The 23,788-nt window shown below is 47.5% G+C and overlaps 1 protein-coding gene across 22 annotated transcripts in view; it reads left to right on the top strand.

Annotated features, from left to right (window-relative positions):
- Positions 1 to 23,788, top strand: part of MYH10 (myosin heavy chain 10) — a 139,899-nt gene that overhangs the window by 42,419 nt on the left and 73,692 nt on the right. For 13 of the 22 annotated variants that reach the window (XM_089318338.1, XM_089318342.1, XM_089318340.1 and 10 more), the window contains 3 exons: positions 264 to 291; positions 13,696 to 13,798; positions 21,545 to 21,637. In XM_089318338.1, coding sequence (XP_089174464.1) covers positions 264 to 291; positions 13,696 to 13,798; positions 21,545 to 21,637 — 224 coding nt within the window. Of the gene's footprint in view, positions 1 to 263; positions 292 to 13,695; positions 13,799 to 14,392; positions 14,423 to 21,544; positions 21,638 to 23,788 lie in introns of all 22 variants that reach the window. The other 9 variants (XM_089318341.1, XM_089318339.1, XM_089318337.1 and 6 more) reach the window with 1 other exon arrangement.

The following is a 23,788-nucleotide window of genomic DNA, read 5'->3' as shown; positions in this document are numbered from 1 at the left end:
TCCAGGCAGATATGCAGCATGCTTTGAGAATTCCCAGTTTATGATGCGGGCTCAGCCTGGATTGTTGTTTGCCTCAGTGAATCTGGCCTACCAGGAGCCATGGAGCAAACTGGATTAGATTTACGATGACTTAATAGCTTTGGAGACTTCATAATATCTTACAGGTTGTTTTGTAAGCTTATAGGCAACTTTATGATAGCAAATGTTTTACAACCAGGCAAATGGTCACTTTCTTTTTTTGTTTGTTTTGTTCTGTTTTATAGATCGTGAGGACCAGTCCATTCTTTGCACGTAAGTAAATGCTGAATGTTCAGACTTATTTTTGATTTTTGTCAGAAAGTAGAAAATGACTTTTGTGTGGGGGGAGGGGGAAATAGAGCAGTAATTTTTAAGAGTCTGTTGGAAGCCTTGTGCTAAGGCTAAGGTGATGTAAGCTCTTTCCATTTGGTGTTACTGTTTGGTTGTTGCAGTGGGGTTTTTGCACAGTTTATAATGCTAATCTTTGAAATTGACTTATTTAGTTTGTATGTCTAAGTGTAGACTCTCTGGACATTTCTTTGTCTCTTCTCAATATATAAGTATAAGGGAGAGCCACAGCTCACTAACACAATATTAATGACTGGACGCTGATTCAGTTTGCACAGTATGAAGATCACTTTGGCCACCAGGTGGACAACGGGCTGAAGAGAGAGTTGAGACAGGAAGGCCAGTCAGGAGGCAGGGTTGCTGCTGGGGACTGCAGGTGGGGAAGTGGGTGTGAACCCCAAGAACAGTGGCGTTCACTTGAGGAGACAGGCTTAGCAGGACTCGGTGATTGCCATGCCTAAGACAAAGGAACTGAAGTAGGGGTCGTTGATGAAGTCAGGGATCTCCTAACTTGAGAGCAACAGGTTTGAGTAGGGAATAAGGAATTTGGTTTAGAATACATTGCACTGGGGGTGCCTGTGGCTCATCTCACTGGAGCTGTCCATTAGGCTCTTGGATACGTGCTGGTGGAGCCCAGGAGAAAGAGATCAGTGCTAGGAGTGCGCATCTTCGGTGTGAACAAGATGGCTGGTAACGGAAGCCGTGCTGGTGAGCGACACTTTGCATTAGGGGTGTGAGTCATGAGCACCACCAAAATGCAAGATCCACCAGAGGATGAAGAGCTTTGAAGAAGGTTCCAACAACCCAAGGTGCAAGCTTGAGGAAGTTAGAGGGGTGGGGACACAGTAGCCAGGGATAGAGAGAACTTTCCAGAAAGAGGGAGTGGTCAGCATTATCAAATGCCACTGCAATGGACAGATCGATTCAGAAATGTGCACTGGGAATGGAGGGTGGTGGAGTAGACTGAGGGGATGGAGAGGTGATGCAAACCAGATGGATGGCCGGCGCCGCGGCTCACTAGGCTAATCCTCCGCCTTGCGATGCCAGCACACCGGGTTCTAGTCCCGGTCGGGGCGCCAGATTCTGTCCCGGTTGCCCCTCTTCCAGGCCAGCTCTTTGCTGTGGCCCGGGAGTGCAGTGGAGGATGGCCCAAGTGCTTGGGCCCTGCACCCCATGGGAGACCAGGATAAGTACCTGGCTCCTGCCTTCGGATCAGCGTGGTGCGCCGGCTGCAGCGCGCGCGCCAGCTGTGGCAGCCATTGGAGGGTGAACCAACGGCAAAGGAAGACCTTTCTCTCTTTCTGTCTCTCTCACTGTCCACTCTGCCTGTCAAAAAACAAAACAAAACAAAACAAACAAAAAAAAAAAAAAAAACAGATGAAGCTGAGAAATGATGTGAGGTGGAAAAGTTAAAACAAAAATGAAGTACAGACCTACTGCTTTCAAACAACTTGAAAATGAAACAAATAATTAGTTGAGTAATGGATCAGACATCAACAGGATTTTTGTTGCTTTTGGAGGTATTTTTAATGTGGTGATGAAATATGGATGAGAGAGTGGTAGGGGAGCTGCTGGCTGGGAGCAGGAAGAAAGGACTGAGAGAGCGAGGGTGGTGGTGGGACCCAGAGTACAGTGAGGGAGTGGGAGGGAGGTGCGCCTGGTCCGCAGTGACAGCCACGGGGGCAGCCGAGTGCCGATGCAGGTAAGTAGGGTGAGAGCTGGGTGTTGAGAAAGTTCTTAGTGTGGGGTTGCCCTTTTCTGTGAGGTAAAAGGTGGTGTCTGATGAGAAGGGAGGGGCAGGATCTGAGATTTGAGGAGAGGAGGGTTCATCTGTTTTAATTATGGGGATGTGTATCTGTCTTTATTCCTAGTTCTTGCCCGCACTGAGGTAAGAGTTCAAAGCAGAGGCATAAGTTAAGTGCACACGTGAGAGCAGGATTTATTTAAAAGTGAGTGAACATTCACGCGTGAGTGTGGAGCACCCCACATGAAAAGTGCCTCCATATGTGCGCCAGAGAGTTGCCTAGGAGGAGAGGGTGTGGGAGGAGGCCAGAGAGGAACCAACAACAAGGGCAAGAAGCCAGAGGCAAAAGGGCTGCCCCCACATACAACAGGCCCCTAATTCAGTATACAAGCTGGCTGGAGTTTGGCCAGGGTTACTGTGCAGGAGGCTCTCTGAGAGTTTCAAGGCACCAGCTTCCATGTGGCCCTAATGGCATCTCCTCCTTCCTGGTCCTCGATTAAATACAGATGCATTATGGGAAAGTGGGCAAACTGACATGTAAAGATGTGGAGTTACAATGCAGGACTAGAGGCAGAAACTGTGGGAAAATCTTCCAGCTCATCTCTTCCCACCTCATCTTCCTGTTTGTCTTCCCCAAGTTGCTTTGTTGTATGAATTTTTTTCTGATATTTTTAAAAGACATTTAATGGCCGGTGCCACGGCTCACTTGGCTAATCCTCTGCCTGTGGCGCCGGCACCCCGGGTTCTAGTCCCGGTTGGGGTGCCAGAATCTGTCTTGGTTGCTCCTCTTCCATTCCAGCTCTCTGCTGTGGCCCAGGAAGGCAGTGGAGGATGGCCCAAGTGCTTGGGCCCTGCACTTGCATGGGAGATCAGGAGGAGGCACATGGCTCCGGGCTTCGGATTGGCACAGTGCGGCAGCCGTAGCGGCCATTTGGGGGGTGAACCAATGGAAAAGGAAGACCTTTCTCTCTGTCTCTCTCTCTCTAACTCTGCCTGTCAAAAAAGAAAAAAAAAATTTTTATTTGAGAGACAGAGTTACAGAGAGAGAGAAGGAGAGGCAGAAAGGGGTCTTTCATTCACTGGTTCACTCCCCAGATGGGTACAACTGCTGTAGCTGGGCCAGTCTGAAGCCAGGAGTCAGGAGCTTCTTCCAGGACTCCCACGTGGGTGCAGAGGCCAAAGCACTTGGACCATTTTCCACTGCTTTCCCAGGCTATTAGCAGGGAGCTGGATAGGAAATGGAATAGCCAGAACTTGAACCAGCTCCCATATGGGATGCCAGCGCTGCAGGCAGATTCTTAACTTTCTGTGCCACAGTGCTGGCCCCTCTGTTGATGTATTTTAGCCTGAGGAGTTACATAAAGTAGCTCTTTCTAAACATCACACCACCTTGACACTTGGTGGCTCAAAAGAGCGTGATTCCGCAGGTTTCCCAGCCGTTGAGTTGGGCTCAGCCAGGTGGTTGTGTTGTAACAGGCCAGGCTCAGCTGTCTCACTCAGGGCTTGCTCCTGCCCCCATGGTTAGCTGAGGGGCAGCTGGCCACCTGTCAGCTGAGGTGCCCTTGCTTCTTCACGTCCTCTGGTTCTCCAGCGGACTAGCCCTGCCTTTTAATGTGGCTTTTACTTGTCCAGGTTCTCTGTGTCACATTTGCTGCCGTCCAGTTCCCAAGCCACACATAGCCAAAGCAGAGTTGTTGTGGGAAACCCTATAAAGTGAGGCATGCAACAGTGTTGGGGGAGTGGAGGGCGTCACTATGATTGATCTCCCATGATGCTGTGGGAATGGAACTGTATCAGCCAGTCTTCCACTACTTAAACTAAAATACCTGAGAGGAGTAATTAAGGAGGGATGAGGGTTGACTGTGGCTTCTGGTTTGGAGGTTCCACAGTTCGAAATTGGGCATCCCCACGAGTCTGGCATCCTGTGGAGTCTGGCTGTGCTATCACAGCTACAAGGGAAGGCACACACAATAAGCCAGGAAGAGAGGCACAAGTAGAGTCCTCTCCCTCTCTGTGACCTTCCTACAAAGCCATCGTGATGCAATCCCGGGGCTCCACCCTACCAGTCCCGTCCCATCCAATCCACTCACTTCCCAAAAAGCCCTGCCTTCACCTGCCACAGTTGGATTCAGTCTGCGACTCAACCGTTAGCATCAGTCCATGAACTGTTAGCTGAGACTGCGGGACTGCATTAACGTGGAGAGTCAAGTCCCACATCTAGCCCAGCAAGAGGTGCAGGACTCAGACATCTCCTCTTAGACCTTGGCATCTTGGGAGCTCAGATGAGCGTTTTTGAAGAGACTCCTGGGAGTCTGCAGGTGGGAAACCTTGAGGGAGGGAGTGGCTGCTTCGATGGATGAAAGGTTAGGGAGCTCCAGCTTACTGTTACCCAGACCGACCGTTCCAGACACGAGCACTTGTGAGGACATGGTCCGTGTCATCTTAGTCTGAAGTTTGTCATCAGCTAGTAGGCTTGGAGTTAAGTCTTCCAGCAGCTGGGTTATCTCTTCTTGGGCACAAAGTATCATCGAGTACCGTTTATTCTCTTCCGTCTGGTTTGTCCTTGTTAACTCTTTCCAAGCTTTTACTATGACTGTTTTCAGAAAGCAAAGTTGAAAGAAGTTTGTGGTGACCCCCTACATGGATTTGTATCCTTGCTGTTTTGCTGTTTTTCTATCAACCGTTTGTCCTTCTGTCAGTCCATCTTCTTGTTTGTGTTGGGAGGAAACCTTTACCAACTTGGATGCAGTAGCTGGGAGTCTGGGAATTCACAGAGAGTATACATGCTAGCAAAGGAAAGTTCAGGTTATTTCCACGTGGATGTCAGTGTTGAGCAACTTGTGATCTGGCCTGCAATGAAAGGCTTATATACTAACCCTACCAAACATGGGCGGGACGGGGGAGTTTAGGGTCTCAGTGGGCTTCTTGCCGCTGATGGCTCGCTGCGCTCCCACTTCCCGGTGCTAAGGGTCAGTCTTGTTGCACCAGTGTGGCTGTGGAGGGATGATGTGGCAGCTGACTGTTGGGGGGTTTTTCTGTGTAATTTGTTCCTTCTCCTGTCCTCCCAGTAAACACCCCACTGTCTCACTCTCACCATATTTCCTTAATTTTAAATACATGATTTATGATAATTAATGGCAGCCTTTCATGTTCATATCTATAACAGAGTCACATTGTAACCTGAGAAATAGGATAGCTTGAACAGTGTATGTGCTGTGGACTTAAGGAGACAGTGAGAATCTGTTGTGAGGGGCGGTGAGGCTCCACCAAACGGAGTACTTGAGAGTGTGTAGCTGGGTCTTCTGAAACTTGGTACACTGCCCAGCTCATTAAGTTTCTTGGTGAGAATCCCTGTTTAGCCAGCTTTATCCAGTATTTTACTAAGTATCCATGTTTATATAGTATCACAAAGATGCAGAAGCGAATTTAAAAAGATACGTAGTTTGATGACTTTCTTTAAATTTTTTGACACTTTCTCTGTAATTTACTTTTACTCAAGAAGTATGAACTCCAAATCTGTATTCTGGCTGCCTCTTTGAACAGCATACCATAAAGGCCTGTGCTGCCTACCCAAGCTGGGCATGTGAGTACCCCCTGCCAAGCCCCCTGCTTAGCTGTGAAGCCCCTCCTCTCCCAGTACTCCTGCCCCCCCTCCCAGTGCTCACTGTCCCTTATCTCCCAGTGCCCACTGCCTGCCCCCCCAGTGCTCACTGCCCCCCAGTGCTCACTGCTCCCCCTCTCCCAGTGCTCACTGCCCCCCCGTCCCAGTGCTCACTGCCCCCCCTCTCCCAGTGCTCACTGCTCACCTTCTGCCCCATATTAGAATTCCCCTAAACAAATCCCTCCAGACAACACTGGCCTACAGGGTTTTTTTTTTTATTGGAGAAGCAAATGACTTTTTTTTTTGGACAGGCAGTTAGAGAAAGACAGAGAAAGGTCTTCCTTCCTTTGGTTCACCCTCCAAATAGCCGCAACAGCCGGAGCTGCACCGATCCAAAGCTCGGAGCCAGGTGCTTACTCCGGGTCTCCCATGTGGGTGCAGGGCCCAAGCACTTGGGCCATCCTCCACTGCCCTCCAGGGCCACAGCAGAGAGCTGGACTGGAAGAGGAGCAACTGGGACAGAATCCAGCACCCCGACCAGGACTAGAACCTGGGGTGCTGGTGCCACAGGCGGAAGATTAGCCAAGTGAGCCGCCGGGCCGGCTGCAAATGACTTCTTAAGTCCAGTGATGACAACCTTGTAGGGCCAGCTGTAGCACTTCCTCATTCAGTGAATTCCTTTTGATAAGTGGCTCATCCTAAAGGACAGGCAAGGACACCTGTGCTAAGGGGGAAAGACAAGAGGCCAGGTCCTGCTTTTGCATTGCAGGGGCTTCATCTCCCCGTGGCAGCCGAGGGTATGGTTAACAACCATCGTGTGTTCAGAAGTCCAGTGTTCCTTTTGTCCAAACTCTGCCGTGAGCTGTAGGACTGTGAGTCAGGCGATCAACTTCTCTAGAACCCGATTTGCTTTTCTGATGACTGTTCTAGATGTCTGCAGATTGTGGAACTTGGAATTACTGGATTGCTGTAGCGGTCTCTCACTTTCAGTGAGAACAGTGTTATAGGAGAGAAAGAAATCTGCAAATCAGTTTGTAAATAGAAGTTTTAGATGTTCTGGGTGCAATTAGCAAAGGGAACTTGGCAACTTTGCCTTGTGGTCTCTGTCAGTTATTGCAGCATCCTGGGATTCCCATTACGTATCTCATCATCCCAGAGCTGATACCACCTAGTGTCAGTGTGACAGAGGCAGACTGGACCCAAGTCTATCTTGATCATACAGTTGCCTGCTCTTCCTAGGGATCTGCTTTCTAAGGGAATCATTTTGAGACATAGGAAACCATCGTGTGTGTGTGTGTGTGTGTGTGTGTGAGAGAGAGAGAGAGAGAGAGAGAGAGAATTAGAGAATTAGAGAATTAGAAAGACAGAGAGAGAGAATCCCATGTATATGGTGTTTTTCAACTTGAGGTTCTCTAAAACAAGACCTTCCAGCTGAGAGTGATTTGAAGCTGGATTGAATTGGGTGTGATAAGTTCCAGGAGAATACAGAACATAAGGAAAACCAGTGAGGGTCTGGGCCAGGGTTTCCTCCGTGGGGAAATTCCCGGGGTCCGGGAGGGGTTCCGAGAAGGACCCCAGCATCCGTCACGTATTGCTGATCCGCTTCACTGCTCCTTCACATTCTTGCTCTATTGGCTTGCGCACGCCTCTGAGGAGCCAGTGACCCGACCAGGAGGCTCCGACTTCGTGCTTCCCCCGCACTCTGTGACAGGACAGGCTTCTCCAAAAGCATGTGACAGTGGGACTGTAGCCCTGCTCTGTCACAGGCAGCCGTGAGCAGCCTGCCCCGGAGGGTGTAACACTGTTCCATCCTACGTCTCGTTGGTGGAAATGGGGCCGGCATCACTTTGTCTTCCCTGCTGTTGGCTTCTCTGAGGAGTCTCCTTATTTTCTTCAAGTGAAGCCTGCCAAGCTCTTCCCCCCTTTACTTTCTGCCTTTTTTTTTTTTTAATTAATTTATTTATTTGAAAGAGTTACACAGAAGGGGAAGGGAGGGAGGGAGAGAGAGAGAGAGAGAAGTCTTCCATCTGCTGGTTCACTCCCCAGTGGGCCGCAACGACCAGAGCTGTGCTGATCCGAAGCCAGGAGCCAGGAGCTTCTTCTGGGTCTCCCATGTGGGTGCAGGGGGCAAAGGACTTGGCCAATCTTCCACTGCTTTCCCAGGCCACAGTAGAGAGCTGGATTGGAAGTGGAACAGCCAGAACTCAAACCGGTGTTCATATGGGATGCTGGCACTGCTGGGGGCAGCTTTACCCGCTATGTCACAGCACGGGCCCCCATCCTCTCTGGCTCTTTAAACCCCCTTTACTTTTATTTAAGTTGCTTGCATTCCCCTGTTTCCATCTGGGACAGGTGCACCATTTCCTGTTGTTTTATTTCATTTTTTTCTCTTTTTCCAAGAATTATAATTCTTTGAGTCTGTCACCTCCTTCCAATTAAACTCAAAGGGTTGTTCTTTTTTTATTTAACATCTTTGTCATCATCCTCATAGCTGTGGCTACCACAGCTGCCATTTGTTGAGAGCCTGCTGGCTGGACACAGTGCTGGACTCTTTAAATGCATTGTCTCAGTCCTCCAAAGTGACTTTCTTTCCTTTTGGCTCTCTGAGACATCAGTTTACACTTGTCTGAGAGACCAAGGCCATACAGCCAGGGAATGGTAGAAGGATCTGAATCCAGAAAGATCACTTTGACTCCATAATCCATGTTCTTAACCATGATACTAACACTGTTCCTGTAGTCTCTTAGGCATTATTTGACCTCAAGTGTACTGGGTGAATGGTCATGGGTAATGTTTACGAATACTACTTATGTACTTTACTGTTATTTCAATAACAACCCCATGCATTAAGAACTGTGAGGGTACTTTGGCAAATTCCTAGGAAAACAGAGTTAAAAGAGAAGTTATTTTGGTGCAAATTTTGAAATCCACATATGGTTGTTTGCACGATACACATTTTCCACAAGCTTCTTGAAATGCTATTCCATTTTACAGTAGAGACTATCAGACCGGTCATCTCCCTTCTCAGGAGCTCAACAGTCAGGCTTTGGCGCATGTCCATCTTTGACATGGATGCAGCAGGGTTCCCTCCAACCAGAGCCATGTCGCATCTGCAGTCCTCGGCCGAGGAGGTGAGGGCAGGGAAAGTGCCCGAGGACCGCAGAGGCATGTCCGGTACAAGGAATGAGCTGGGAAGAGTAACCGTCCTCCCTGTGTCGGAGACGAGGCGTCATCGGGCTAACGAGACGCTCATTTCTTAGTGTCCTACAGAAGTATGTGTTTGAAACCCATAGCCAATGTCACGATTGGCACCTAAACACTGAAGTGTTTTGAATAAAATCAACAACAAAGCAGAAAATCACTCTCATAGCTATTAGAAATTACACTTGATAATTTATAAATTTGTATAACTTCTGTGTGTCAGTTGAAATGTTTTTTAGATTTTTAAAGAAACGATGCTTCAGAGATCTCTGCCATGACCTTCTGGGCCCATCACGTCCACCCTGTTCCTTTTTCCTCTTTCTCTTGCTCCCTGCCTTGATCATTGTTTCTGTTAACCCCAGCAAACGGCCGCCAGGTCCTGGCGTATTCCAGGGCCCTCTGTGCTCTGAGCCTTTGTCGGTCCACCTGCCTGGCGCTGTATGACCCGCTCCCCTCCCAGGAGGCTGCTCCCTGACCTTCCCACATCTCTGACTTTTCCCTTTCCTGTCTCTCTTATCTCCTTCCCAGCATTCCTCACATCTTGTTATCTGGTTTATCTTGGTCTCTTCTCCTAAACTTGACCCCCGTAAGACCCTGGCTGTTTTTCATAGCTACCTCCCTGGTGCTGAGAACACCTGACACATAGAAGCTGACTTGTAAATATTTGTTCAGTGGGTGAATGAATGAACCATTGAATGAATGGGTGAGAAACCATTACCTCACCTGTGTACCAGTGGTAACCAGATAGAGACCATAATGGTGACGAAAGGGCATCAGTGAAGGAACAGAATATATAACGAGAACATAGGGATCAATAAAAATGTATAGGATCTGTATCGAATATTTACTCAACAATATAGACCAAGTACTTACTGTGGTAGGTGTTAATGATTTCAAAGGTATATAAGACATTTCTTGTAAAATAAATAGCATGTACAAGAGGATCTTAAGTAAGTTCGTGGAAAATGGGGTATTATGAAAAAACTAAACTATGCATGGATTTACAAATTATTTGCAACAAAATAAATTCACTAGTGTCTTTTCAAAGAGTTTATTTTATTTATTTGAAGGGCAGACAAAGAAAGAAAAACAGAGATCTCCCATCTGATAATTTATTGCCCAGATGCCCACAATAGCCAGGGCTGAGCCAGGCTGAAACATGGGACTCCATGCACGTCTTCCACGTGAGTGGCAGGAACCAGGTACTTGAGCACAGATCACCTGTTGCCTCCTGGTGTGTGCATTGGCAGGAGGCCACAATCCAAAGCAAAGCCAAGACTCGAGCCCAGGCACTCTGAAATAGGATGCAGACATCCAAGCAGCATCTTTTAACTGATGTGCCACACGCCTGCCTGCATATATCTTTTAATTCCATTTCTTCATTTCCTTTTGAAGTGCCCTCAGTGAAGACTAACACAAAATTCCGTGTATTATTATTTGGGAGGACAGAAAAAGGGCAGGAATAATAGAACAAAACTGTTGAAGTTTATCTGAGAAAATGAATTTCAGAGGCAAGTTTTTAAAGACTTGGATAACAGTTTGGGAGTCCCAAAAAGGGTCCATGTGTTTTGGTTCACAAAGTTCTGTGTTGGTCATAAATGGGTTTATGTTAATGGATAATGGATTAAGGTAGAGACTTGATTTAATTTATGACATCCAGGAGGTGGGCCCAGTAGGAGGTCATTGATCGTTGGGGTGTGACCTCAGAATGTACTTTTTGCAAGAGGGTTGGTTGTTTAAGCCCAGTTTGGCTTAGCTTTTCTCTGCTCACCATCCTTGGCCTTACCAGATACCCAGATTGGGGGGCCACCTGACTGGAGACGGGGAGCCTCCAAACCCATGAGCCGCAATACACTTTGTTCCTGCCCGAGTACTTCCGCTCAGGTATTTAGTTGTAACACAAAGCTGACCAACACAACTATTTTTTTGATCTGTTTTTAAAGAGTAGTGGTGGATACTCTGGTCAGTTACGTCTCAAAACCAGGGCAGTGTTTTCTGGTTTGGGAATGGGACACACGTATGAGAAATAGTATGAGAAAAACAGCAAATTAAGTAACTGGAGATTGAATATCTATCAACCACTGATACTGAGGTCTGTGCTGAATCATTGAGGCAGAAAAATTAAGTTAAATCCTTACTTCAAACCAAACTTTTTTTCCAGGTTAATTATAAAAATCGAATTGTAAGGCCGGTGCCGTGGCTCACTAGGCTAATCCTCCGCCTTGCGGCGCTGGCACACCGGGTTCTAGTCCCGGTCGGGGCGCCGGATTCTGTCCCGGTTGCCCCTCTTCCAGGCCAGCTCTCTGCTGTGGCCAGGGAGTGCAGTGGAGGATGGCCCAAGTGCTTGGGCCCTGCACCCCATGGGAGACCAGGATAAGGACCTGGCTCCTGCCATCGGATCAGCGCCGTGTGCCGGCCGCAGCACGCCGGCCACAGCGGCCATTGGAGGGTGAACCAACGGCAAAGGAAACCTTTCTCTCTGTCTCTCTCTCTCTCACTGTCCACTCTGCCTGTCAAAAAAAAAAAAAAAAATCGAATTGTAAAAAGTGGAACCATCAAAGTTCCAGAAGAAAATACAGATGGATTTAATCATACAAATGCAGTGAAGATGAGAGTACAGATGGATATAACCTTGGAAAGGAAGGGTTTTTAAAGCATGAGTAATAGGCAAAAGCCATAAAATAGTTTGGTTAGATTTGAGCACCTAAGAGTCAGAAGCTTCTGGCTGGCTGTGTTAGGCTGTTGTGTGCTGCTGTGGCAGAACAGCTGAGCCTGGGTCGGTTATTATGAAGAACAGAGGTTTGTTTCTTCCGGTTCTGGAAGTCCAGGGTATAAGGAACTTCATCTGATGAGGTCCTCCTCGCTGTTTATCCCTTGGGGGGAGCTGGAAGAGCCGGATGCATGATGTGGAGACGAGGTGGCTGCCCTCCGCCTGGGTCCAGCGACAGCAGCACTGACCTAGGCGCTCCAGAAAGGGCCCGCCTCTCCTCATGGCTGCATCGGAGATGACCTCTCCAAGGTGTGGACTTCGGGGAACACCTTCAGACCGTAGCAGTGGCTAAACAAAGATGGAGGGAGGACTGTGGTAACAGCACTAGAGATGGCTACCAAGCTTAAGGCAGCCAGTGTTCTTGCAAACTAGTAAGTGGGCTATATTTCAAATCAACAAATCTTGGAACTAGTAAGGGTCTAATCCAGTGCCTGGGTTTTACAGATTGGGATGCTGAAGCCCAGAGAAGCTAACTTCCTTATGCAAGGCCATGCATATGCTCAGAATTCCTTTGCACAAGCCCTGCTGTGGTTGCAGCTGTAGTCATCTGGGTGTGGAGTTAGGAAGATAATGCAGCTGGTAAACCTCCTGAAGCAGAGGCTGTGGACAGTGCACAGACCACCGCTCCAAGTACAGCTCTAACGGCAGGGCAGGCTTTGTGGGAAAAGTTGAATTTGTAAGTCTGACGTAGAACAATTAGAATATTATTAGTTGGTAACATGTGTGATAACATTTTTTTGAGTTTCTGGGGTTTTTACAAGAAAAAGTAATCTAATTGTTAAATTTTCTCTTATAATTGAAATTGAGGATTTTATTGATTGGGAAGGTCACTTTGCTTTGGCCATGTCTTATGGAACTGTCAGCATCTGAGCCTGCCTTTGGGTATCCCCCATGTGCCTAGCACCTTACTGAATTTCAGATTGGATATAAAGTAGAAATAAAAAGCAACTCTGAGGTGCACCAGCCTTGTTTACAGATACAAACCATGTTAAGTGATGGCATTTGTCCCCATTCACAGCACGATTCCAGGATTCCTTCATTTTGACAAATTATGTACCACCCGTGTGTCCACACTGTACACGGTTACATGGATTAGAAACAAATCACAAAGAAACAGGTGCAGTGAGACATGGTCCTCCCTGCCACCCACATAGGAGGCCAGTGGCCACGGGGAAGGTCTCTGACAAGTTCCGGATGCAGCTCGACACTGGTGTGAAGGAGAGAGTTGGTTGTTAGGCTGCTTTGAGCGTCTGTGGTATTGAACAGCAGTGACCAGCTGGCGTCCCAGAATTCTTTTAGCTCCTTCAGATCATGTCCCCTTTTTTCGTTTTTTAAAGATTGATTTATTTATTTGAGAGGCAGAGCTACAGACAAGGAGGGAAAGACAGAGGTTTCCATCTGCTGGTTCACTCCCCAGATGGCTGCAACAACAGCTGGAGCTTTGCCTATCTGAAGCCAGGAGCTTCTCGGTCTCCCACATGGGTGCAGTGGCCCAAACACTTGGGCCATCTTCTGCTGCTTTTCCAGGCCATAAGCAGAGAGCTAGATCGGAAGAGGAGCAGCCAGGACATGAACCGGTGCCCATGGGGATGCCGGCACTGCAGGCAGCTACTTTACCCACTATGCCACAGCACTGGCTCCAGATTAAATCTTCTTAATTAAATTGGGGAATCGTCTGTATACCAGGGTGGGTATTTTCTGGTGCCGAGGAATTCCTTCCTGAGGGGGGTCGGATAAATCTCACTTCCTTGGCAGAAGTGTGCCCCCCCCCCCAAAGCAGGTATTGTGACCATGTCCCTGGGTCCTCTTGGGGCATCTCCCCAACTCACTTGCTTGCGTGATATCACTTGTTTGTGTGATGACTGTTTTTTCTTTTAAAGAATTCCATTTGTTTTCTAACTACGGTATTTCTTGCACTCTTTCTATCCTTTACTAGTCTTTGTCCTAGTTCAGTGTAGCTGTGCCGACTGCCGTGCTGTCCTTGAAAGCACTCTGTGTTGCTGTTTCTTTCAGGGGTGAGTCTGGTGCCGGGAAGACGGAGAACACTAAGAAGGTCATTCAGTACCTTGCCCACGTGGCTTCTTCGCACAAGGGGAGAAAGGACCATAATATCCCTGTAAGTTCTCGCTCTGCCGTTGATTTGTCACTCCTGGTTTCTATTCTTCGATAGTTCTAGAAACACAAGGAAGCAGATCCACTCAGTGCACTGCCCCGATTGACACCTGCCCTGTCTCTACCACGTGTTCCTTGCTCAAGAGGGGCCAGGATATGAGGAAATTGCTACTGAATAGATTTTTCAAACCCTAATTACGGTTGGGGCTTGATGCCTAATTTCTTGCAAAGACTTGATGTGAATTGTCAGAAGTGGATGAGCAAAGACTTCTTATTTTGCACCAAAGAGAAGATCCTCAAATGTCCTGAGCAGTTCTTTGTGAACTTGTCAGGGAGCCTTGCTGCTGTACCCCCAAAGCAGGAGGGGAGGGGAGAGATGGGAAGATCTGATGGTAGAACAAGGCTAGGGGTAGAAGCGGCAGTTACTCTTAACTTGCACAAAGCACAAGTAGTAGTTCATACAGTCTATGAGGTTGTCAGCCAGACCAGCTTCCACATTTCCAAACTGCAAACGGCGGCTCAGTGCTTTGGATGTGGCTTGGTGCTGGGAAAGACCCAGACTTGCTAACATTTGCGTTTATCTGTTTGCAATGAGCAGCAGGAATCGCCCAAACCAGTGAAACACCAGGCAAGTGCTTTTGTTTATGCTTCCTAGTCTTGAGTGTTTGCGCTCATTTCTGTCTTTACAGTGAGTCTCTGCTAGAAACAAGTGTCATTAGTTCCACGTGAGCTCTGTTTTTTTTTTTTAAAAAGTAATTTTAAAAACTTAATTGCTTAGAGCCTTCTTTTACAAGAAGCAGCATGCCGCTTTGCTTTTAAATTTTTCTTTTGCCTTTGCATGTTTATGAAGCCTATACACTTATGAGTTCCTCTCTCGAATACTGGGTGAAATTATTTTAATAGTTCTTAAAAAGTAAGGTGGACACTTATCTTTATGGCGTACATTAAATGTTGAGTCAGGGGGCTATAACCTTAAAAGTTGTACTGCAAGTTAGCAAATTTCTAACCTGGTTGAAGTTGATGGTTTTGCACGATTTACATCTACGTATTTCAACCTGAAGCCCTCGTTGTATTTAGTACATAAGGTAAAGCAGAGTTTTCTTTATACTGGGCAAGTAGTAAAGGAATGTCATTCCTCTGAATTACCAGTGCCTGCCCCGTGGCAGTGAACAGACGGTGAGTCAGAGCGTGACCCCATTCTTGCCACCTGACAGGAGAGGAACGGTGTTGCTGAACCCCATTCTTTGGATAGAGAGGGCATCTGTCTGTGGACTTAGTCCTTTCCATAACATTGGGATGGATTTGGTTTGTCTGCTTTCACAGGCATAATGGTATCAAGCTAATATACAGCAAGAAATAATACATTGAGTTATAGAAGTGATCTATTAATATAAAGAAGTCATTGTCACAGATACTGAGCTCATTAAATTTTTTGTTTAAAACTCTTAAGAAATTGCCAGACACAAAGCTGTACCATCCTTTGGAAGGCCCGTGATGGCCCCTTTAACTGCAGACTGGCCAGTGACGTGAATCAGGAGGAGGGTTGATCTGTAAGATATTTTAAGATAATCATTAGCTTATAGGATATTTAAAGCCTTCTTTGCCAATGAAGGAAAAAAAAACAGGAAAATCTGGGCCAGAAACCAGCTTTTCCTTGTGCTTAAGTGTCCATGCTAAATGACCTTTTCTTCTGTGCTTGGATCATTGACGAAATCGTGCTAAAGTAATGTGCAGACTGAGGTTTTCCGAATCCTCTGTGGCTCACAGGGGCCATCATCAGTAACAGTTGGCTCTGGAGTCATTTTAAGCCACACAGGAGGTCCATATTGCGTGAGAGTTGCATGCCTGCCCCGAGGCTTGACTGGGGTGCCCCCAAGCCCTGGGGAGCAAGCTCTCCCCAAGAAGGCAGCCACTTCTTTGGGCAGTGCTTCTGTGTCGCCGCTGGTCTGCATGTCTTCTGCACGTATGCCTTCACCAGGCAGAACTGCCAGGGCCGCCTCTCCCCGGTGACACCAGGAGTCACGTCAAGCAGTAGCCCTGGTGGTGTTTTTAGAAATACTGGAATTCTCAGTTTTTCTTCTCCAACTCACCAAAGGAATAGGGGACATTCAGCAACATAGTAGGGAGTGGTCACACCCTGGAGAGTGTCCCTTGAAGAAATCGCTTCTCCCCCTGCAGGGGTACCCCACCTCTGACTTGCTCCCCCCATTTGGAGCATGACCGCCTGGAAGTAATAGCTACCACGTGGAAAATGTCTGCTATCCTCGCATACGCTCAGAATCATCGCCGGAGTGCTTAACATACCCAGTACAATATAAATGCCATGGAAATAGTTCTTCCGCTGTGTTTTTAAAGATAGCAACAAGGAAAAATGTTTGTACATGTTCAGTACAGATGCAGATTTTTTTCCCCGAATATTTCTGTCTGTGTTGGTCAAACCTGCAGCTGCGGAACCCATAGACGCAAGGAGCGACTGCTTTACGGTGTCTGATGGCACTGGTTTCGTATGCTCCTGCTCCCGTCAGACAGCAGTGTGAATCATAAAAGCAGGGAGAGGCTTTCCCAGGCTCTTACCTATTTGTTTATTTGCTCATTCTTTTTTTTTTTTTTTTAACAGCTTTATTGTAATATAATTCAAATACCATACAATTTACCCATATTGAGTGTATAATTCAGTGGGTTGTTTTTCTTTTTTTGTAGTATATTCAGTTGCCCAATTCAGTTGTCATCACCATCAGTTTTAGAATATTTCCATCACCACAGAAGAAATCCTGTACCCATTTCTCCCCAGGTCCTGACAACCACTAATCTACCTCCTGGCTCTGTGAACATGTCTTCTGGACATCCCATATGAGTGGGATCGCATAGTGCGTGCTTCTTTCTGACTGTTCTCTCACTTAGCTTATTGTTTTCGAGGTTCAGCCTCACGGTAGCGCCTGGAAGTACCCCAGTCCTTCTTACAGCCAACTAATATTCCATTGTGTTAACTGTGGCACGCGCCGTGCACCTGCTCAGCAGGCGGACGACATCTGGGCTGTCGTTCCTTCGCTGCTGTGGCAGCTGTGGTTGGTGCTGCTTTGACATTCGTGTGTCAGCTTTGTTTTCATCTCTTCTGGGTGGGTCTCAGGGTAACTTGAACATCCTGAGGCACTGCCAGACTGGGTTTCAGGGAGGCAGCCCGCGGGAGCTGGAGTTTTCCCACCTCCCTATCAGAACTTGGCCTCTCCTGCCTTTTTACTGCTGCCATCCTGGAGGTGTTGGGGGGGGCCACTTTTGAAACTCAGTATTTGTTTTGGAAATGTGAGCAAATGAAGAAATCAGTTTCAAGATCAAATAAAGATCCCAGTACTTAAGTATTCAGACCAAATGTTAAGATCCAATTAAGATCCCAGTACTTCGGAAGTAAACCTCAAGTATGCATTTGCCTGTGACCTTTTACACTTGATCTCAGCCACAAGGCCGAGAAACCGCACCTGTGACCTTCTGGCATAAAAAGGCAGCGGAAGTCTCATTTGGCTTTACCTGCGTTAGCCAGCTGCAGCCGAGTCTGCAGTTTCCTCGTGGTGTGTCACCGTCAGAGACCTCCAGGCCCAGCACAGTGTTCATTGCCCCCACAGCCGCTGCACCCTGGGGTCACAGAGCAGATTTCAAAATAACTCAACCCCCCACCCTCCAGGAATGAGTCCTTCAAACCAGCCAGCCCCACCCCACCGCCCCCTATCAAGCCATCTTTAGGAAGACTTTGTCTCTCTCCTTCCTTAGCCTGATCTAAAATGCCTTCAACCGAGACAAAGCCATAATAAACAGCAAATAGCAAGTACAAGAGCCTAGAGCCTTCCAGGTGAGACTAGAATCTGGTTTTCAGCATGTGATTGATGTGGCCTCCTGCCTTTAAGCCTGCACCTGTGGTCAGTAAGTCACCTGCAGCATGGCCCCGCCAGGCCTGCAAGGTGCTGCAGGATCCCAGCCTATAGGAACTGGAGTTTTTAAGGAGGGGTGTGTGTGTGTATTTTCCTAACCATTTCAAACTCATCCTATATATATAGTAAGCATAGATTATACACTATATAGTAAACACGAACACAGTTTACATGATTGGCCGATCTTTGGTTTTAGCATTATGTAACTTGAATTACTTAGAACTGGCATTGCCTTTTACTCCAGTGCCTCAAATATAAAAAAAAAGGGGTATTGCCCATCTGGTTGAGAGGGAAGGTGAAGAGTCCCTGTCCCCCAGTGTCCTATAAATACCTGCCTACATGGGTGAGAAATGTTAGCCCTGTTTCCCTAATTATGAAATTGTTCAACACAGAAATGATCACATCACAGTAATTTCTTAGACCATTTTTGTATGTTTTATACTAGCTTTTTGTCATGCTTTTTGGGATTCATCTGTAAGATTTAGAGATCTTTAGTCTTACTCATGTCGCAGATCCATCAGGAGAGAAATAATATCATGTCTGTCGTGTTTATTTGTGTAGTGAAACCAACAGCAGGGACCCAGAACTACTCAAGGCTGTGATTACTGTGGTGGTTGGGAGGCCCCTTAGCCCAGGTCTCATTGCTGCCTTTGGCTCACCACCATCCCCTCCCCGATACCTCTCCTTGTACATTCATTAAGCAGGCATTTGTAGAGAGTGATCTTGACCAGATAGTGACTGAGCTAGGTGCAAGTATATAGCCAGGTTCCTTTCTTTTTTGTATGTATGTGTATATAATGGAAAGGCAGAGCCACAGAGGAGGGAGAGAGCTTTGATCTGCTGGTTCACTGCCCAGATGCCTACAACAGCCAAAGCTGGTCCAGGCTGAAGCCAGGAATGCCATCTGGGTGTTCCATGTGAGGGGAGGGACCCTAGTAACTACTCAATCATCATCTCTGCTGCCTCCTGCATGAGCAGAAGGCTAGATCAGAAGCAGAGGTGAGACTGGCACTTCCATTTGGGAAGTGCCCAAGTGGCTAGTTATTTGTTTTTGTTTTTTAAATAATTAATTTATTTGAAAGGTGGAGTTACAGAGAGAGGGAGAGACAGACAGATCTTCCATCTGCTGGTTCACTCACTAGGTGGCTGGAATGGTCTGGAATGGACAAGGCCAAAACCAGGAGGTAGGAGCTTCATCTGGGTTTCCATGCAGCTTCAGGGATGCGAGGCTTGGGTCATCTTCTGCTTTCCTGGGCACATTCGCAGGAAGCTGGATGGGAAGTGGAGCAGCCAGGACTTGAACCGGTGGCCATATGAGATGCCAGCATTGCAGCAGCTGCTTAATCCACTGTGCCAAAGCCACAGCATCCCCCCTCCCCCAGTGACTGTTTAACCCACAATACCAACAACACCTGCTCATGGCCAACTTACTGTTAGCCAACACCAAAACAAAAAAGAGTAGAATCATTCGATCACACACACACATGGCTTTTAGAGACCCAAACAGTACACCAAGGTTTTTGCAAGATGTGAGCCGTAGGCTCGTTGATGGAAGTGACGGTGGCCCTGAGGAACAGGGCATTCTAGTCCAGCATAGTATAACAGCCTGCAGTAGTCCATGATGGCGCTTCTGATTGGTTCTGGATACTGTGTTTAAGAAAGTTGGATACGTGGAGTGTTTAGAAAGATTTATACCAGAAATCTTCTGGTAAGTGTTTTGAAGTCAATGAATGGGAAGATTTGCTCTTCAGGGAGAAAATGACCCACTGCTAAGAAGGTGAAGTGACACTGTGTACCTAGAGTCACATCCAGCATCCGTCAAGGCTTTTCTTTTTAAAAAAAAATGTATTTGAGAGGTAGAGTTACAGACAGACAGGGACAGACAGCGAAAGGTCTCCCATCTGACAGGAGCCGGCTCCCACGTGGGATGCTGAGGCCGCAGGCAGAGGCTTAGCACCAGCCCACGTCAAGGTTCTTGACAGGACTGGTCCCTGACTGGTAGCAGTTGAACACATTTTAATTTCATTTTTGTTTTTAATGAATTGTTTTATTTGAAAGACAGGAAGACAGAGCTCTCCTATCCATGGCTTGCCAAATGTCCATTACCAGACAGGACTGGACCAGGTAAAAGCCAGGAGCCTGGAACTCAGTCCAGGTCTCCCATGTGGCGCAAACCCTGGCACCCTGGTGTGGGAGGCAGGCGTCCCAGGGGCTGTCTTCGTCACTAAGCCAAATGCCCTCCCGTGAGCACACTGCTGTTGGCCAATACAGGGAAGAAGGCTCAGGAGCTTGTGTCTTGGGCCCAGCCTCTCAGCTGTGGTGGCATCCAGCCCAGGCCTGGACACTGTGGCTGCATGTGAGGCCCGCATTTGTGCGTGTGTTTGGATTTGATGGTGGTAAAGTGTTCCACCACATTTCACATTCTTACGTGAGGTTCTTCAGTCATCTTTGTTTTGCTTAGAGAATCACATTTGCTAGAGAATCATCTTGTTTTGCTTAGGGAATCACATTTTTTAAAAATTTATTTTCTTTAGGTCTAGAATATTGTGGGTCTTTTAAAATATAGGGGTAGGATTCGTGTTTGGAAAAAGAAGATTTATTTGAGTCATAAAAGATAATTCTGAAATTACATTCCAGAAGCACAGCACCAATGTCTATGGCTTTCTATGGCTCTCCGTGGCCAGAAAGGCATCGGGCATTCTCATTCCGCTGTCTCTTGTGCCGCAGATGTGCTTCAATGTCTACTGTACGGGAGATCTATTTTGTAGCCTGATTTGCATAAAAATAAAGACACTGACTTTATTGTTAGCATACATTATGCCCATTAGACCAGACGCCCCCACCCAGCCCTCTGACTCTGAGCCTGTCGGTGGCATCACCTCCTTGTCGTTCTCTGGAAGTGGAGGTGGTGCTGCTGCTCAGTTTCCATCTCTGGGAACTACGCAAAGCCCCTTGTGAAAATGGAGCATTCTTTCTGAATGCAGTGCTAATGACCAAATTAGCTGCTTAAATACTTGAACGTAACAGTAAAGATTACCAGAAGTATTGCTGTATTCTTAAAAAAAAAGATTTATTTATTTATTTGAAAGCCAGAGTTACAAAGAGAGAGAAAGGGAGGAGAGACAAAGAGAGCTCTTCCATCTGCTAGTTCACTCCCTTGCCTAATGTAGTTTTTACATCATTGGCCAGCACTGCGGCTCACTTGGCTGATTCTCAGCCTGCAGCGCTGGCACCCCGGGTTCTAGTCCCAGCTGGGGCGCCGGATTCTGTCCCGGTTGCTCCTCTTCTAGTCCAGCTCTCTGTTGTGGCCCAGGAAGGCAGTGGAGGATGGCCCAAGTGCTTGGGTCCCTGCACCTGCATGAGAGACCAAGTACTTGAGCCATCTGTTGTCTCCCAGGGTTTGAATTAGTAGGAACCTGAATTAGAAGTAGAATAGCCAGGGCTCGAACCAGGCACCCTGAAATGGGATGCTAGCCTCCCAAGCAGTGTCTTGACAGCTGCGCCACAGCTACCCTAAATTCTGCCCACTTCCCATGCCCCGTGCCTGAGTTTATCTTTTCTGTTCCACGTGACATTTTCTTTTCCTTGTGACCTCTTCATAGGTGCTAGGTTTTTCCTCTAGCAGAGCTTATTCTCGTAACCAGGAATAAGAAGCCGGCAAAGTTCCTGGGCTCAGCAGAGTGAAGAACTCAGGGCGAGAGGCAGGATAGTCATTTGGGTTTTTTGTTTTGTTCTGTTTTCTCCCTGTAGACTGGAATGAAGACATAGGATTAACATGCATCTTTGTGTGTGTGTGTGTGTGTGTGTGTGGTGTGTCTAATGTCTTCTAGGGAGAACTTGAACGGCAGCTTTTACAAGCAAATCCAATTCTGGAATCCTTTGGAAATGCGAAGACTGTGAAAAATGACAACTCATCTCGCTTTGTAAGTTGGAAACATCAGAACCTTTTTAATTCCTCCAATTTCTAGTTAAATGTCTTACTATGACAAAGCAAATGAATTACTTTTCTTCCTAGATGTTAAGAATTTCCTATGGAAATGTAATATAAATCACATGTCATTTTAAATTGTATAGTAGCTACTTATGGAGAAACAAAGCCATGTGAAAGTAATTTTAATTGTTTTATTACATAGATTTCCATAATTAAATACGTGTACATTGCTGTGTGGATATGTAATTACGTAACCTCTCGGAGCCTGCTTCTTCTCCCTGGGGGTGTTAATGTGGTGTGCGGATTCCCTGCTGTGCACTCTGAGTACTTAGCACAGTAAATGTTCATCAAAGTTGATATCACATATGGCAGATATTTTTTTCCTGTCTTGCTGTATCCGTGGGATAGGGACATGAAGAGCCTTTGTTACTGCTACTACTTCTCTTTAAAAACTGCTCTCCCTCTTACTTCCTTGAGCTCTGCTTCCCCTGCTCCATCTGCCTGGGCCTAAATGCAGTGATGGCGACATCACTGTGACCTCAAAGACACGTGCTCCCCGCTGCAGCTGTTGGCAGTCCACACGTTAGTGGCCAGTCCTCTCTGAACCCATGGTTCATCCCTTCAGCACTTCCTTTGCCCAGCCTTACGGTCCCCAAGGTTCTGTAGCCCTTTCCTTCGTCATTGGTGGGAGAGGATCTTCAGGCATCGCTTACTTCCAGGCTGATGCGTGTCCAGGACTCTGCCCCCATGGTGATGTTCCTTTTTTAACTGGGAATGTGACGTGCTCTGTGACAAGCAGAGGGGACCAGTGTCAGGCTCATCAAGCCCAGAGGTAACCTGAACACCCTCGGCACGAGTTTGCCCGCGGCTGTGAGCAAGTGTCGCAGGCCAGGGGACTTAAACAACGGGCATTAATTTCCCTGAGTGTCAGAGATCAAGGTTTTGGCAGGTTTGGTTTCTTCTGAGTTGTCTCCCCTTTGCAAGTGGCTGCCTGCTCCTCCTGTCTCTTCGTGGCCTTTCCTGTGTGCTCGTCTGTGTCTCAGTCCCCTCTCTTCAGGACACCATTTGTATCTGGTTAGGGCCACTGTAACAACTTTGTGTGAACCTGATCCCCTCTTGAAAGGCCTGTCTCCTGAGGTCTGTGACACAGGACAGGGGGATGGCCCAGGGTAGCCCACTACCTGCTCCGAGAAGGGGCCTCCCACGTCACATAAGGAACAGGGGTCTGTGTGTTTGGAATATTACTGATTCCAAATAAGATGAAATCTGAAGCCACATTCCATTGGTTTCAGCTTTTTGTGTGCAAAGTGGGGTGGCCAGTGTGCCCGTGTCTGGAGGAAGCATGCCCTGGCTGCCTGCATTTATAAAGATTGAGCCCCTTGTGGGATTTCTGTCGCCCCCTGGGTCAGCCCCACTAGCCTGCGCCGTGGTGAAATCTTGCACTGCTGCCACTGGACAGCCCTGTGTTTAGTGGCTGTGTGATGGGAGGGAAGAGACAGTGAGCTCCCAGCTTTGGTATGTGACACTCCATGAAGCTTTCCAAGGGTGTTTGCATGGAAAATCCTTTACTCTACCACATAAATCAAGCTGCCGGTCTATCCTGCACCTTCCCCTTCGCCTGAGCCACACTCTAGATTCAAGAGGAGCAGTTTTGTGCCTGGTTGTCTCATGTTTGCCAGACAAGATAAATCACCACTGAGCCATGATTTGTGTCCTTTGGTGAGCAACGTGGTGATCCTGTTCCTCCACAGGAAGGATTTCTCTACCTGCAGCATACATTTCTCCTCATTATTTTTGTGTTTGGGACAGTTGAAGTTCTGGAATCGTTGTCAATGGCTAGGTAGCAAATGAGCCTCGAATCTTATCTCACATTTTCTGTGGGGCAGGAATTCAGTAGCAGCCCAGCCAGGTGGTTCTGGCTCAGGGTCCCTCTGTGGCTGACCTTAGGATGTTGGCTCGAGCTACAGAATTCTGGGGCTGCCTGAGGCCAGAGGGTCTTCCTTTCGGTGCACATGGAGGCCCTGGTTCCCTTGGCTGTTGGCAGTGGCCTTGGTTCCTCAGTTTTCAGGCCTCGCTGCTGGGCTGCATGAGAGTCCTCATGGTACAAGAGCAGCTGGCTCCCCGCCCTGCCCAGAGTAAGCCA

Source organism: Oryctolagus cuniculus, chromosome 17, assembly GCF_051225735.1.
Source record: "Oryctolagus cuniculus isolate XC-2025 breed Fujian yellow rabbit chromosome 17, ASM5122573v1, whole genome shotgun sequence".
In the NCBI taxonomy this organism is placed as follows: domain Eukaryota; kingdom Metazoa; phylum Chordata; class Mammalia; order Lagomorpha; family Leporidae; genus Oryctolagus; species Oryctolagus cuniculus.
Note: the sequence above shows the minus strand (reverse complement) of the source record. Positions and strands in the feature narration are given on the sequence as shown.